General features: G+C 41.5%; 1 protein-coding gene across 2 annotated transcripts in view; it reads left to right on the top strand.

The window, feature by feature from the left end:
• The first annotated feature begins 847 nt into the window (after positions 1 to 847).
• Positions 848 to 15,249, top strand: part of IPO7 (importin 7) — a 65,102-nt gene continuing 50,700 nt past the window's right edge. Inside the window, exon 1 of one of the 2 annotated variants that reach the window (XM_006089638.3) lies at positions 848 to 1,077. In XM_006089638.3, coding sequence (XP_006089700.1) covers positions 994 to 1,077 — 84 coding nt within the window. In that variant the 5' untranslated portion in view covers positions 848 to 993. The remainder of the gene's footprint in view (positions 1,078 to 15,249) is intronic. The other variant, XM_023754551.1, reaches the window with a different exon arrangement.

Here is a 15,249-nt window from a genome sequence, read left to right as displayed (position 1 = left end):
AGAGCCCACAACCTGGGCATGTGCCCTGACCAGGAATCCAACCATGACCTCCTGGACATGACCTCCTGGTTCATAGGTCGACACTCAATCACTGAGCCACGCAGGCCAGGCTGACATTTATCTGGATAGGCAGAGTAATTCAATGGAATGAAAACTTTGAAAACAGAAATGTCCTAGGTTTGATATCCTAGGACCTAGGTGAACCTCTTAATATCTAAGTGACCTTGGTCAAGTTATTTAACCTTTCTGAAACCGTTTAACTGTTTTAAAGAAGGTGGGTTTTAATAGGAATTATGCTTTTGTTCTGAATTTAGATGTGGTTTATATAAAGTTCCTGACAAAATTTGGATGCTCAATAAATAGCCATAATTTTAGTATTTGATGATTATAATAAATATGCAATGTGATAAATACCTTTCACACGTAAGGCTCATTTACTCTTTTGTGTTATTTCCTTAGGAAAGTCTCATAAATGGGATTAATGGGGTCAAACTTTTTTTTTTTTACTTGGGTATAAACATTTTTATGGCATATAGAAACACTGTCTCAAAATGCTGTTGAAAAGGTTTCCTTCAATTACACAGCTACTAACAATGGATTGCATCACTTACTGTATCAGATACATCTTATAGTCACCATAAGTATACTATAATGTGAAATATTTTTAATTGATTGTTTTAAATTTCTTTCTGTGCAGTCTGGACATTTTTCCTTTTTGATTTGTATGAGCGACAGCTCAGGACCACGTGGGTTGCGGACTGCACACGCGGACTACACATCCCAAGGTGCTCCGCGGCAGACTGACAGGAAATCTCCGGAGCATCTCCCGCCTCCACGCCGAGGCGAAGAGGTTCTATCCGGGGCTTTGGCGCTTCTCTTTCCTTTCGCGCCGGTTGCCGCTGCGGAGCGCGGCGGGTCCATGTGCGCAGTGAGCGGTGCTGTTCCTGGCTCAGAAGCACCCGAGCCTTGGGGTTTTAGCAAGTCCGCGCTGCGATGGACCCCAACACCATTATCGAGGCCCTGCGGGGCACCATGGATCCTGCCCTGCGGGAGGCCGCGGAGCGCCAGCTTAATGAAGTAAGGACGCCGGGCTGGCGGCGGCGGGCGGTCGGGCGGACTGTGGCAGGCCGATCCCTCCGGGCCTGGCTAGGGACGCGGACAGCGTCGCTTAGGGGCTCAACTGGAGAGGTGGGGCGGGGACCTGACGGCGAGTGCCACGCCGGGACGCCGCGGGCTGCTGCGGTGGTGGCGGCGGCCCAGACAGCCTTTGCGTCGGGTCCCGAGCTGGGCCTCTGGCTGCGGTCGAGGCACGAGGAACCGGCTGGGGCGAGGCGGGCGTGACGGGCTGGACACATGGCTGGGTCGGGTGGCCGTCCGTCCTCTGGCTCCTTCCCCGGTTGTTCCTCGTGCCCAGGAGGGGGCGAAACTCCCTGGGAGGTTTTTCAGACGTTTCCGGGAGCAGTCTCGCTGGCGCCGGGTTCGGAGGGGCTCCTGGGAATGCAGAACGGTTCCTTTGGGAGCTGAGCCTGTCAGCATGTCACTTCCCCGGGCTGATCGGTGACCCGCACAACTTTCTCGCCCAGGTTGACCTGCTACCGAAAGCTTTCACCCGCCCCTAGCAGATTGGGGATAGTGCGGGAGTCTGATTCGCTCTACCTCTGGCGGCAGGGGGGGCAGGACGGTGTAGTGGAAAGTGTCAGGTGAAGTGCACCCTTCTAGGTAGAGCTGCAACACTAACTTCTTGACTGACCTTGGGCAAGTCGCACCTTTTGATGCAGAGTTTTTTCCATTCATAAAATTAGGCCACAAGTGAGAGTGCTTGAAACTTGCCAAACTCCCTGTCAACTCCCAGAGGATGGTGTTCTCTCCCCCCATGCTTTTTGGGGACCACTCCTTGGAAAACAGACTTAGATGGACATTTTACTAGGTTCTATCTTTAGTTTCATTCTTTGTTTCTAAATTTCTGCAACTTTTTATATATGTGTGTATGTATTTATCCTCACTAGAGGATAGATGTTTATTGATTTTAAGAGAGAGAGAGAGAGAGAAACATGGATCAAACCCCTAACCTAGGTATGTGCCCTGATTGGAATGGAACTCTTAAAAATTATGAACATTGACTTAATAGAAGCTTCAGGAGTATTTCTAATTGAACATCTTAAGTGTACAATGCTGTTTTAGAGATTCCTGCCCTTAAGGGACTTCTATTTTTAAGAATACCACCCACAGAGTTAGACAAATTAAGTCTAAAATTGTTGGGGTTTTTTTAATGAAATCTTTTTTATTTTTCAATCCTCACCCAAGGACATGTTTTTTATTGATTATTAGAAAGAGTGAAGAAAGAAGGATGCTCCAACCAACTGAGCCACCAGGCGAGGTCAAACTAAAACTATTTTACAAGTGAGACCATCATTAGATCATACTGAGAGTGATACCCTAATTCTTAGGCTTAAAGTAACCTTGGGAGGAGCTTAGATTTCTTTTGGGTACAAAAAAATGAGCTGAAACAAATTCCCAATTTGGACCATTAGTAAACTATAGATGGAGTTATGGATCACTTTATTAATATGTTTTTACTGATTTCAGAGAGGAAAGGAGATGGGGAGAGATAGAAACATCAATGATACAAATCATTGATCAGCTGCCTCCTGCACGCTCCCTACAGGGGATGGAGCCTGCAACCTAGGCATGTGCCCTGACCAGGAATCAAACATGACCTCCTGGTTCATAGGCAATCATTGAGCGATACTGCAGGGGCTGGATCACTTTATTTTGGATTTGTTTTATGAGAGGTTAAAAAGAACATTTTGTTTATGACAATGTATTTATAAGCCTACACACTCTAAAAGTTGTCATAGTTATATCTACCATGACCTTGCTCTAATAACATATTAACATACTTGCATATAATTATTAATTTAATTTTTATTTTTTAAAATATATTTTTATTGATTTCAGAGGGGAAGGGAGAGGAAGATAGAAATATCAGTGATGAGAGGGAATCATTGATTGGCTGCCTCCTGGACGCCTCCTACAGGGGACTGAGCCCGAAACCTGGGCATGTGCCTTTGACCAGAATCAAACCTGGGACCCTTGAGTCCTCAGGCCGACACTCTATACACTGAGCCAAACCGGCTAGGGCTAATAATTAATTTTAAAAAGTATTATTTGGAATAAAAAGTTGGTTCCCTTGTAGAAAATTGGATAAATACTACTTCCTGCAAATTTGAAATTTATCCCTCAAACAGGTATTGAATGTCTAGTTCTATGTTCTAACATCTTGTAATAGAGACCTGGGTTAAGTATTTCACAGCTAGTTTTTGGAAGATAAATAATCAAAACAGTATTCTAAACATTTTTTTTTAATTGAATTGCCAAGTTGCTGTTAGGGTTTTGGAATACTGTGGAATAGCCAATTCTGTTTATCCTGTCAAAGAAAATTGGTATCTGGCCTGCGTTTTTGTGATAGTTAGCTATTTATGTTTTGTAAATTTCTTTCAGTTATTATACCTAGATTTTTTAGAATTTTCCCAAGATAACCTCTCAGAATATTTATTCTCATCTCCAGTCTTCACTTTAATGAAGTGATTTCATTTGAATCCTTTTTTGATTAATTTTCTGTGGCAGAACTTTGATTTAGGAAATAGATTCCAGATAAATCTTGAAGAAGCTTGACTAGTAAAAATGAGGAAGTCATATTTTATTTCTGGCAGGCTCTTCTTGCTGGGCTAAGATAGGATGAACCAATCATTCCATGATGTCTCAACTAAAGCTATATTTTGGTTCATTTAATTAAAAGAAAAAGATCATTGACATTTGAATGAATCTCTTCAGCTAAGTGAAGTAATCACTAACTGTAAAAATTATAAATGTTATCAAAGTATTATAGTGCAAATAGTTATTTTTAAAAAGTGCTCCTGCCTCAGAAAGATTGCACTTAATGATTCCATCTGCTTGGAACCCCTATTACTCAGTTATCTCCTAGACTTGTTCTCTCAATTCACTTTATCACTGTTCAGCTGTCTCCATGTCACTAAGGAGTTCCCAGACTACCATACTCCCTATCTCCCTTCGCCTGTTTATTTTCTCTATAGCACTGATTTATCATATATCATAAAATTTTTTAGTTTCCTGAGGTCTGAAATTTTTCTTTGGTTACTGCAGTTCTTTGTTAATGCCACTGACTTACTCTACAGTATGTTATGTAATTTTTTTGAGCTGCTATGATAATTATAACAAACTTGGCTTCAAAGATTGGAGGAAACCATTTGTACAAATATTGTAAATATAATTAAAAACCACCTTATCTTTAAGAATAAAACCTGAAGAATTCTGTACTAGCTGGGGTAAGATATTTAGTATTCCCCACTGACTTACTCTACAGTATGTTATGTAATTTTTTTGAGCTGCTATGATAATTATCATTGTGTTATGTGGGTTGAGTGAGATGATGGCATGTAAAAAATTGCAGAAAGTGTTCAGCATTTACTAAGTTCTCCAGATTATTTGAACTGCCAGTTGATTAACCAATCCAACATACCATACATTTTATTTCCTATTTTACTCTTAACTAAGTAATACATCTCATTGGAAAATCATCAGCACTAATCTCAAAAGAAGACAAGTACATGTTCTTTGGACACTGAGATCACTAAGTAGATAGCATTACTGTAACATGAAAATGGGCACAATTATAAGCACACTGCTCTGGCACATTATAGTCTCACAGTAAATATTTCTCTTGCATTCAGCAAATAAGAACTTGAATAATAGTCAGAAATGTTAAGAGCACTCATCTTTGAATTTTTAAAGTAGATTTGTGTTACAGGGACCTGTCGCTTCTCATTTAAATTCTGAACTTAGAGGGCAACCTGCTTGGTTCCCCTCCCTGTAACAGGGAGCTTTTCTGTAATAAAATTTTGCTTTTGCTCAAAAACAAACAAAAAAACCATGACACTTTGAGATTAATTGACTTCTGTATACCTAGAAGTGCAACTTTTAAAAACTTGTATTTAAAATATGACATTTGATATTCATTCAGCATTGTTTATTATGTTCCAGAGACTATTTGCTCTGGGTGATACAGAGACTCTTTATGTACATACACACACGTTATATATTATACAGGCCCTGACAAAAACTTGGTTCTTCGCTTATGAGACAGATGAAACATCTCTGAAGGTTTTTGACAGATTATTTTAATAAACAGCACTCTTTGCTCTCTTCCTGCCAGTGTTCTTTAGTGAAAGACTTTCTAAGACTTTACTTATGCTGCTCATCCCTCCTGTTAAGCTCTTATCACCCAAAACTAAAATGTTTCCCATCCATAAGTCTGATGAATCTCATTTTAAATGCCATCTTTCCCCACCCTGATCTTTTGTGCTAGTGTAAACTAGAAATTTGTCTTTGTTTAAACATCTAATTTTGTATATTCTCCCTTATATTTTCATTTTATTTGAACTATTTTAATTTTATTTAAACTAGGCGATTGCTGTCCCTTCTACTATAAAGTTCATTGGTTTTTAAAAACTTTATCTCCAGCCCTAACCGGTTTGGCTCAATGATAGAGCGTCGGCCTGCAGATTCAAGGGTCCCAGGTTCGATTCCGGTCAAGGGAATGTACCTTGGTTGCGGGCACATCCCCAGTGGGGGGTGTGCAGGAGGCAGCTGATCGATGTTTCTCTCTCATCGATGTTTCTAACTCTATCCCTCTACCTTCCTCTCTGTGAAAAATCAATAAAATATATAAATAAAAATTTTTATCTCCAGTAGGAATTAAATCTTTAGGTAAAAAAATAATTTTTTTAGATCCTAAAGTATTAGATGAGAGTAGATACTCAACAAATAATTGTTTCTGTTATTTAAAATATATTTGAATGCCTGTCATGTGGCAAATACTGTCTTTGGTGTTGGTGATCCAATAATGTACATAAAGTCATGGTTGTCATGTAGTTCACATTTGAACTGAAGTTTTTTTTTTTAATATATTTTTATTGATTTCAGAGAAGAAGGAAGAGGGAGAGAGATAGAAACATCAGTGATGAGCGAGAATCATTGATTGGCTGCCTCCTGCATGCCCCCCACTGGGGATTAAGCCCGCAACCCAGGCATGTGCCCTTGACCGGAATCGAACCTGGAACCCTTCAGTCCGCAGGCTGACGCTCTATCCATTGAGCCAAACGGGCTAGGGCTGAACTGAAGTTTTAAAAAAATATATTTTTATTGATTTCAGAGAGGAAGGGAGAGGGAGAGATAGAAACATCAATGATGCTCTAGCCCCGTGGTTGGCAAACTGCGGCTCACGAGCCACATGCGGCTCTTTTGCCCCTTGAGTGTGGCTCTTCCACAAAATACCACGTGTGGGCGCACGTACAGTGCAATTGAAACTTCGTGGCCCATGCGCAGAAGTCGGTTTTCGGCCTGGGTGAGTCTATTTTGAAGAAGTACTGTTGATATTTAGCTCTGTTGACTGATGAGTTTGCCGACCACTGCAGAGTCCAGCCAGTTTGGCTCAGTGGTAGAGCGTCGGCCTGCAGACTGAAAGGTCCCAGGTTCTATTGCAGTCAAGGGCACATCCCCAGTTTGTGGGCTGATTCCCAGTAAGGGGCCTGCAGGAGGCAGCCAATCAGTGATTCTCATCATTGATGCTTCTCTCTCTCTCTCATTTCCTCTCTGAAATAAAAAAATATATGTATTTAAAAAAAGAAAAGAAACATCAATGAGAAATCATTGAGTGGCTACCTCCTACACACCCGACATTGGTGATCGAGCCCACAACCCAGGCATATTCCCTGACTAGGAATCGAACCATGACCTCCTGGTTCATAAGGCAACTCTCAACACTGAGCCACACCAGCTGGGCTGAACTGAAGTTTTAAATGTAATGTTAGGAAACAATTTTTTGAAGTATTTATTTTGAATGACAATTTCCAGTCTGGTTCATTTAATAGCAATGTCTCTGTACTAAGCACTGAGCTAAGTTGTAGATATAAAGAAATTCATGATTCCTGCCTTTCTGGAGCTCCATAGTCAACACAGCCCTCATATGTGGTCAGGGTTATAATAGTGCTATGTGTAAGTTTTAGATGAGGAGGATATTAAATTTGACTTTGGTTAAGGCAGATATGATCTCAGCATCAATATTCCCTCATACTTGCAGCCAAGAAAAATGCCCTAAGTGGAATTAGAAGGCTTACCCAGGAGCCTTTTAAACCATCTATTTCTAAAGCTTAGTGTGCTAAAAAATGGTTATGTAGGCAGAAATCTTCTTTCTCACATTCTTTATGTGAAAAAGTAAGTAGCTTAGCTTTGATTAGTTTCTTGGTATTTTATGTTTATTATTATATTTATAAACTACCCTGAGTCTCTTCTGGGATCTTCACACATGGTGACTATTATTACTGTAAGTGATATATTTTATTTATAAACTAGAGGCCCAGTGCACGAATTTGTGCACCAGTGGGGTCCCTTGGCCTGGCCTGTGGGGTCGGGCTGAAACTGGCTCTCCGACATCCCTGAGGGGTCCTGGATTGTGAGAGGTGCAGGCCAGGCCGAGGGACCCCACTGATGCACGATCGGGTCCGGCCCATCTCGCTCAGTCCCAATTTAATTTAATTTTCCACAAAAGTGCAAAAAGTGAAGACAGTATGTAGTCTGAGCAGGTAACATTCTTTAATTAAGAATATTGCTAAGACCTGGCCAGGTGACTCAGTGGATTGGGGATTGGAGCATCCTCCTGTACACCAAAAGGTGGCAGGTTCGATTCCTGGTCAGGACACATATCCAGGTTGCGGGTTTGATCCCTGGTTGGGAAGCAACTGATTGATGTTTCTCTCTCACCTCCCTCTCTCTCTGTCTCTCTCTTTCTCTGTCTCTTAAAATCAATAAACATATTGTTGGGTGAAGATTTAAACAACAAGAAGAATGTTGCTAAGTGGATACTGTTTTGAATTTGGGAGAGACAGTGTCCCTGGATACTTTGGCTGTTGGACTGGAAGTTATTCAGTGACACAGCACATTAAAGATCTGAAGGAAGAAAGCACTATATTAATATTTATAAGAAAATAATTTTATTTTTCAGATATATTAGGTGTATATATCATTTTACTTATTATTTGTTCCTGTCGGTGGGACATTAATGATAAGTTTGATTTAAAATGGGATTTTCTTTCGGTCACTAATATAATGTAAAAGTTTTAAAAAACTCTTTAGTTGGAAAGCATTTGAGTATCACTATTTAATGAAAGACAGGAGGACACAGTAAAGAACCTTAGACTTGATTTACCACTATGATGATTTAACCTCACTGTGTCTCATATTTCATCTAGGCAAGATAAAGTATTTGCCTTTGTGAAATTCTTTAGTAAAACAGAAAGGTTAGAAATCCCCGCACTGTTGAAATTATCTGGTTGTATTTATTTTATGTAAATTCGGATGTCACAGTGCCCTTAAAGCCTCTCTCTCTTTTTTTAAAAAAATATATATTTTATTGATTTTTTACAGAGAGGAAGGGAGAGGGATAGAGAGTTAGAAACATCCATGAATGAGAAACATTGATCAGCTGCCTCCTGCACACTCCCTACTGGGGATGTGCCCGCAACCAAGGTACATGCCCTTGATCGGAATCGAACCTGGGACCCTTCAGTCCGCAGGCCGACGCTCTATCCACTGAGCCAAACCAGGGCGTCTCTCTCTCTTACCCATTAAAGCCTCTCTTGCTCTCATACATGGGTGTTAAAGTATAGTAGCTAATTGAAGGCCTGTTTGATTGCATTCCAATGGAGAGAAATAATTAAAAGTAATCGCTTCAAGAGTAAGCATTAAAAGAGCAACAGTCCTGGCCAGTGTGGCTCAGTCGGTTGGGCATTATCCCGTGCACAGAGAGGTTGTTCTGCTGCCAGTTGAATTCTGGCCAGGGCACATGCCTGGGTTTGGGACTCAATCCTCAGTAAGGGGTGTGCAGGAGTCAGCTGACCCATGTTTCAATATCACATTGATGTTTCTATCCCTTCCTCTCTCTCTCTCTAAAATTCAATTAAAATATTTTTTTAAAAAAAGAGCGACATTAGGTGTGCATTGGAAAATGTGGGTCTAGAGGGGAAACTGATATTGGAGAAAATATGACATAATTTTTAAGTCTAGTTTGATGTGCTGGTAATCATCCAGGAGAAAATGTCTGGTAGGTAGTTAGAAATGTGGAATTGAAGTTTAGGCGAGAAAGCATCAGTGGAAATGTAAATTTTTTTCTGCAGGTGAATTGAGAGAAAGGAAGTATGATCCAGAGATGTGGGGTGGACTGAAGGGCTACACTTTGGGCCCTGCCCATTTTGGGGACTTTGAGAGACATAGGAAAAAGGAGACTGGAGACTTGTGCATAAAAGTAGAAGAAAGCCAATAAAAGGAATCCTATATAATAATAGAGAAACATGGTAATTAGCCGTACCTCCGCTACCCTTCCCATTGGCTAATCAGTGAGATATGCAAATTAACTGCCAGCCAAGATGGCGGCCGACAGCCAGGCAGCTTGAAGCCAACAGGAGGCTTGCTTGCTTCAGTGACGGAGGAAGCCAACGTTCCCCGCCTGCAGCTGCCGGCCTCTGAGCTTGCACTCTAAGAAACAATGTTACAAATATAGAAGCTAAACAAAACCCCAGAAACCTGCTTTCAGTCAGCCAGGATCTCAGAGCTGGAGTTGAAACAGTGTTTCGATTATAGAACCCAAACAAACCAGATACCTGCTTTCAGCAGCCGAGGTCTCAGAGCTGGAGCCGAGCCTCAGAGAGAAAGCCGGCTCTCAGTTCCAGTGACAGCCATAGAAGGTAAATAAATCACAGAATAAAAGAAAAAAGAAAAAAAGGAGAGGTTTGGAGCTTCAGTTGCCTGCCAGCCTGAAAACGGCCCTCAGCCCCTCACCCAGACTGGCCAGGCACCCCAGTGGGGACCCCCACCCTGAAGGGGGTGTGACCAGCTGCAAACAACCATTATCCCCTCACCCAGGCTGGCCAGGCACCCAAGCGGGACCCCCACCCTGATCCGGGACACCCTTCAGGGCAAACCAGCCGGCCCCCACCCATGCACCAGGCCTCTATCCTATATAGTAAAAGGGTAATATGCCTCCCAGCACCGGGATCAGCGGAGCAGCGAGGCCTCACTACCCTTGTGTCAAGCAGAGCCACGAGGCCTCCCAGCACTGGGATCAGCGGAGCCGCGAGGCCTCCTGGCCCCTGGGGCAGCGTGACAGGGGGCAGAGCCCAAAGCCCCTGATCGCCCTGCAGCTCTGTGGGTAACAGGGAGCGGCGCCCCAAACCCCTGATGGGCCCTGCTCTGTGTGTGACAGGGGGGAGCCCCAACTCCCCTGTCGGCCCTACTCTATGTGTGACAGGGGGGAGTTCCCCAACCCCCTGATCAGCCCTGCTCTGTGGGTGACAGGGTACGGAGCCCCAACCCCCCCTGATGGGCCCTGCTCTGTGCGTTACAGGGGGTGGCGTGGCAACCTCCCCATTGACCCTGCCTTGAGTGTGACAGGGGGTGGCACCCCAACCCCCCAATCGGCCCTGCTCTGAGCCCGACCAGGGGCTGCACCTAGGGATTGGGCCTGCCCTCTGCCACCCGGGAGCGGGCCTAAGCCAGCAGGTCGTTATCTCCCGAGGGGTCCCAGACTGTGAGAGGGCACAAGTTGGGCTGAGGGACACCGGGCCTCTAGTTTTAAATAAGAAGGTTGGTTGTGGGCAATTTAGTTTCCTATTTCCTTAAACGAATTTCATAAATTTTCTGCCAGTAAACATGAATTACTTTAGTAATAAGTAAAAGGCTATTAGGGGAAGGAAAGGGTTGTTGACATTTCAAACTGAGAGAGGTTAAAGTAAAATGACTTTTGAGGGAGAAAGCTTTTAAAATACGTATTGTAAACTTGGAAAAAGCAAGTAACCCTGATTACAGGGTTACTGAGTAGAATGTTAGCAAGGGAGTAGGGAAAAGATTGTAGGTTAAAAGGGTTGTAGGGTCAGGGAGTGATTATGTGGATAGATGTGTTTTTCCATATATTTTTTTCTTTTGTAAAGTTAGACTTTATTTGGGGAGGGGGAGCAGGGATAGCTGCCAGTGGAGTAGTTTTTCAGGCCTATGATGGCCTGTTATAACAATAATAGTGTCCTACCTGTAATGTTTTATAGTCACCTATCCTATTACATCCTTTATACTGCTTCAAGACCTTATCTTCCTACAGCATAGATCTGATCATGTAAAAACTTTCCCAAAAAAGTTCACACTTATTAGATCTTGATGTGGGTATAATTTGCCTATTCATTTTTGCCTTTCACTATTCTCTTTCGTTCTCCTAATAATCTCTTTAATGTCGTGTGTGTTTCCTTCCACGTCCCGCGTGGATTAGGGTTTGGGATCTGAAAAGAGGAGCCGCACACAAATGAGAGAGAAAAGAGACAAGAGACAATTTGGAAATATTGGGGGACCAGGTGGGCAAGTCCAACACAAGGAGAGGGACTTCCACTGATGCTCAGGCCGCTCCAACCTTTTATTTGATCTGGGGTAGCCCTAGGGTAAGGAAGTTTCAAGGACACAGATTAGCTCATCAGCAGACAATTTCCAGAAATAGGCAGAATATCTAATCAACAATATCAACAAGGATTTACATAAGTATCTAAGGAATTAAGTGAACTAAGGTGGGGATGATTCTTCAGCTACCATTATCTAGATTAACTGGGTGGTGCACAGCCCCGACCTTTGCTAGGGCTTCAAAGGTCACTAGCTTTGGGGGGTCTCTACTCTATGCTCAGCTAGTGAAGACAATAAATAGTTTCTGGCACTTTAACACAACCCATACTTCTTTTCCTTTTAAAAATCCTTTTGCCTGTTTCTATGGGTTTAAGTCCTTTAGGGTCTAACTCAAAATTTTACCTGGTAGTCCAATTGGAATTTATTTCCCAACCTACCTTATAGTGATCTTTTATCTCTGTGGTGTCTTGCACTTAAGTACAAGTAAATGGAGTGGAGTTAAAAGAGATGGAGTTGGAACCCTTGAAGAATTTTGATTAGATGAATTGAGGGTGAATGTTGAATTATCTGGGCTGATGAAAAATAATGACAAGATAAGAAATTATCTAGAAAGGTTTTTGTGTTATGATTAGTAGCTTTTAAGCTTGAGTGTTGGTAGTTTTAGCTCTATTTAATGATGTTTAATGGCCAATTTATTTCTATAGTTCTGGAGTCTGTAATTAGTGCAGCACTCAGAAGTTACATTTATACATTGACACAATATGTTTATTGTAGCATTTTCTGAGGACTATATCAAAGTTTGCCAAGCAGTTGAGAATAATACCATAATTATTCAAATTTTAAAGAGTTTTTTGTGATATTGATGCTAGTGATATTTTACTTATTTTTTTAAATTACCATAAAAATAAAGATCTTTTAATATATGATAATAAATATAATAATAGTTAATATGTGATAGAAATTATTTTAAATATGTGATAGTTTGCTATACCTAATAATGCCAGAAAGTTGTTGATCATCCAATGACTAGAAAAATAATTTTTCTAAATTTAAACATTTAATGTATGACTTACTTGATTTGTGTTTTATAATAGTCTTTTTATTTTTTAAGTTTTATTGAGGTATAATTTACATTTCATAAAATTCACCTGTTTTAAATGTTGAAAATTAGTGATTTTAGTAGACTTACAACTATTAACCACAATCCAGTTTTGGAACATTTTCATTACCCCAATAATTACTTAATTCCCTATCCCAGTCCCAGACAGTTGCTATCTATTTTCTGTCTCAATTTTCTTAGAAATCTGGTGTCTGATATTCAGTATTACATTAAGTACACTTGTTACCTTCTTTGGGAAAATTACAAGACTTCCTGCATTAGGCATTTCAACAGCATGGAAATGAATATGGGACAGGTAAGTAGATGTCCCAGGTTGAGTTTGTTAAATTGTGCCATTCTCGCTGACTGAAATAATCCTTTCTTTCTTAACCTTAGTCTATCTAAGCTCAGTTGTCTGAAAGAAATACTTTTTGTCAGTTTCACTTTTAGATTTATCCTGTATTTTGAAGGCAAAGTGACAAAAATAAAGTAATTAAATTATTAAATTATTTTCATAGTTTAGTTGTAAAAAATAATTTTATTGAGTTCAGCCACATAAAGGATCCAGTTTAGTGGGTTTTAATATATTCAGAGTTATGCAGTCATCACCACAAACTTCAAACTGTTTTTCCCTATACCTCCTGTTCTTGGCTATTTTCTGTCTATATAGATTTGTCTTTTCTATATATTTCATATAAATGAAATCATATGATACGTCTTTTGTGACTGGCTTCCTTCATATAGCATAATGGTTTTAAGGTTCATACATGTTTCATGTATCAGTATCTCATTTATTCTTTTTACTGCCAAATGATATTCCATTCTATACACATGTATGCCATATCTTGCTTACTTATTCATCAGTTGATGAACATGTGGGTTGTTTCCATTTTTGGGCTATTAATAATATTGCTGTGAATGTTCAGGCAAATGCAGTTCTGTTGAAATTTTTTTAATTGAAGGATAATTTACATGTAGTACAAAGCTCAAAAATATATACAGCTCTGTCAATTTTTACCTAGATAACCACCATCCAGATCAAGATATATATAAACATATATATATATAAAAATATTAAAATAAAAAAGAAAATGAAAAGAAAAAGATGTGTGTGTGTGTGTGTGTGAGAGAGAGATTTCTATTTCCTTTAGACTCTTCTCAATCAATACCTTTCCTCCTTTAGGTTACCATTATTCTGACTTTTGTTAGCTATAGATTAGATTTGCCTGTCATTGAACTTCATGTACATATAAGAGATTCCCATTGTACCCAGGTAGATTGACTTCATAATATGTTTTTTGTTTTAGAACTGTATTGCTTAATTCTGTAGGTTGGTTTTATTTTTTTAAGTTGTATAGTATTTCCTTGTATGGATTGTGCCACAGTTTGTTTATAAATTCACCTGTCAATGGACTGGTATTATTGTGGGCATAAGCACTTATTTCTCTTGGATACATAAAATTGAAATTGCTTGGTTATAAAGTAGATGCGTGTTAGAAACTGCCAGTTTTCCAGTATGGTTATACCATATATATATATTTTTTATTTATATATAATATGCAAATTAGCTGGGCGTCATGACTGGCTCAGGGAGAGGCTGCATCACGACCGCTCAGGAGGAGCTGCATGCCGCCCCCAGTCCCAGCAGAGACACACCAGGGGTGGGAGCGCGCTCCGAGCGGCCGCAGTGCGACTCAGAGCACTCCCCCGGTGGGTGGCGGCAGCGGCCGGAGCGAAGCAGCCCCAGTCCCAGGTGCCTGGCAGCAGCTGGAGCAAAGCAGCCTGAGTTCTGGTGGGTGACAGTGGCAGCTGGAGTGAAGCAGCCCAGGTGCTGGAGGGAAGCTGGTGCTGGCAGCCAGGGGAAGGAAGGCTTTTTATTGCACGAATCTTTGTGCATCGGGCCCCTGGTCCTATATAATAAAGAGCTAATATGCAAATGGTCGTCACGCTGTAATGGCTCAGACACAACGTTAGGGAGAGAGGAATGGGGACCAGCCAGGCTGTGGCCCAGGAGAAGGACAAGCCACCTGCCCTGCAGTCCTGGGCAGCTGTGGCTGGGACGAAGCCTCCCGCCCATGGTCCCCTGCGGCTGCAGCCGGCCAGAGGGAGGGAATCCTGGGTCCCAGGTGCGGGGTGAGGCAGAGGCGGTTAGGCCAGCAGGGGAGCAGTTAGGGGCGATCAGGCAGGCAGGCAAAAGAGTTAGGGGTGATCAGGCAGGCAGGCAAGCAAGCGGTTAGAAGCCAGCGGTCCCAGATTGCTAGAGGCAGTCGGACATCCCCCAAGGGGTCCCAGATTAGAGAAGGTGCGGGCCAGGCTGAGGGACCCCCCCCCCCCCGCCCTTTGCATGAATTTCGTGCACTGGGCTTCTAGTTTTATATATCTACCAACACTATGAGTTCCATTTTTTTTACATCCTCATCAGCACTTTGGTGTATTGCATATATTGTTTTGAGGTAGGGCTTTCCTGTCCACTTATACTAAATCTTTTGTAATTTGCTTGTATATATTTGCTTAATCTTTTTTTTCTTTTTGGAGTGATTAACTCTTGCTTTGGTGTTCCTGATGTTTTCGTTTCCTTTTACATTGTTTATACTCATGGGGGAGGGGCATATGGCTCAGTGGGTGGCATTGTCCCTTAC

This window comes from Myotis lucifugus, unplaced genomic scaffold, assembly GCF_000147115.1.
Source record: "Myotis lucifugus unplaced genomic scaffold, Myoluc2.0 scaffold_61, whole genome shotgun sequence".
Taxonomy (NCBI): Eukaryota; Metazoa; Chordata; class Mammalia; order Chiroptera; family Vespertilionidae; genus Myotis; species Myotis lucifugus.
This window is presented reverse-complemented; position numbering and strand designations above follow the sequence as displayed.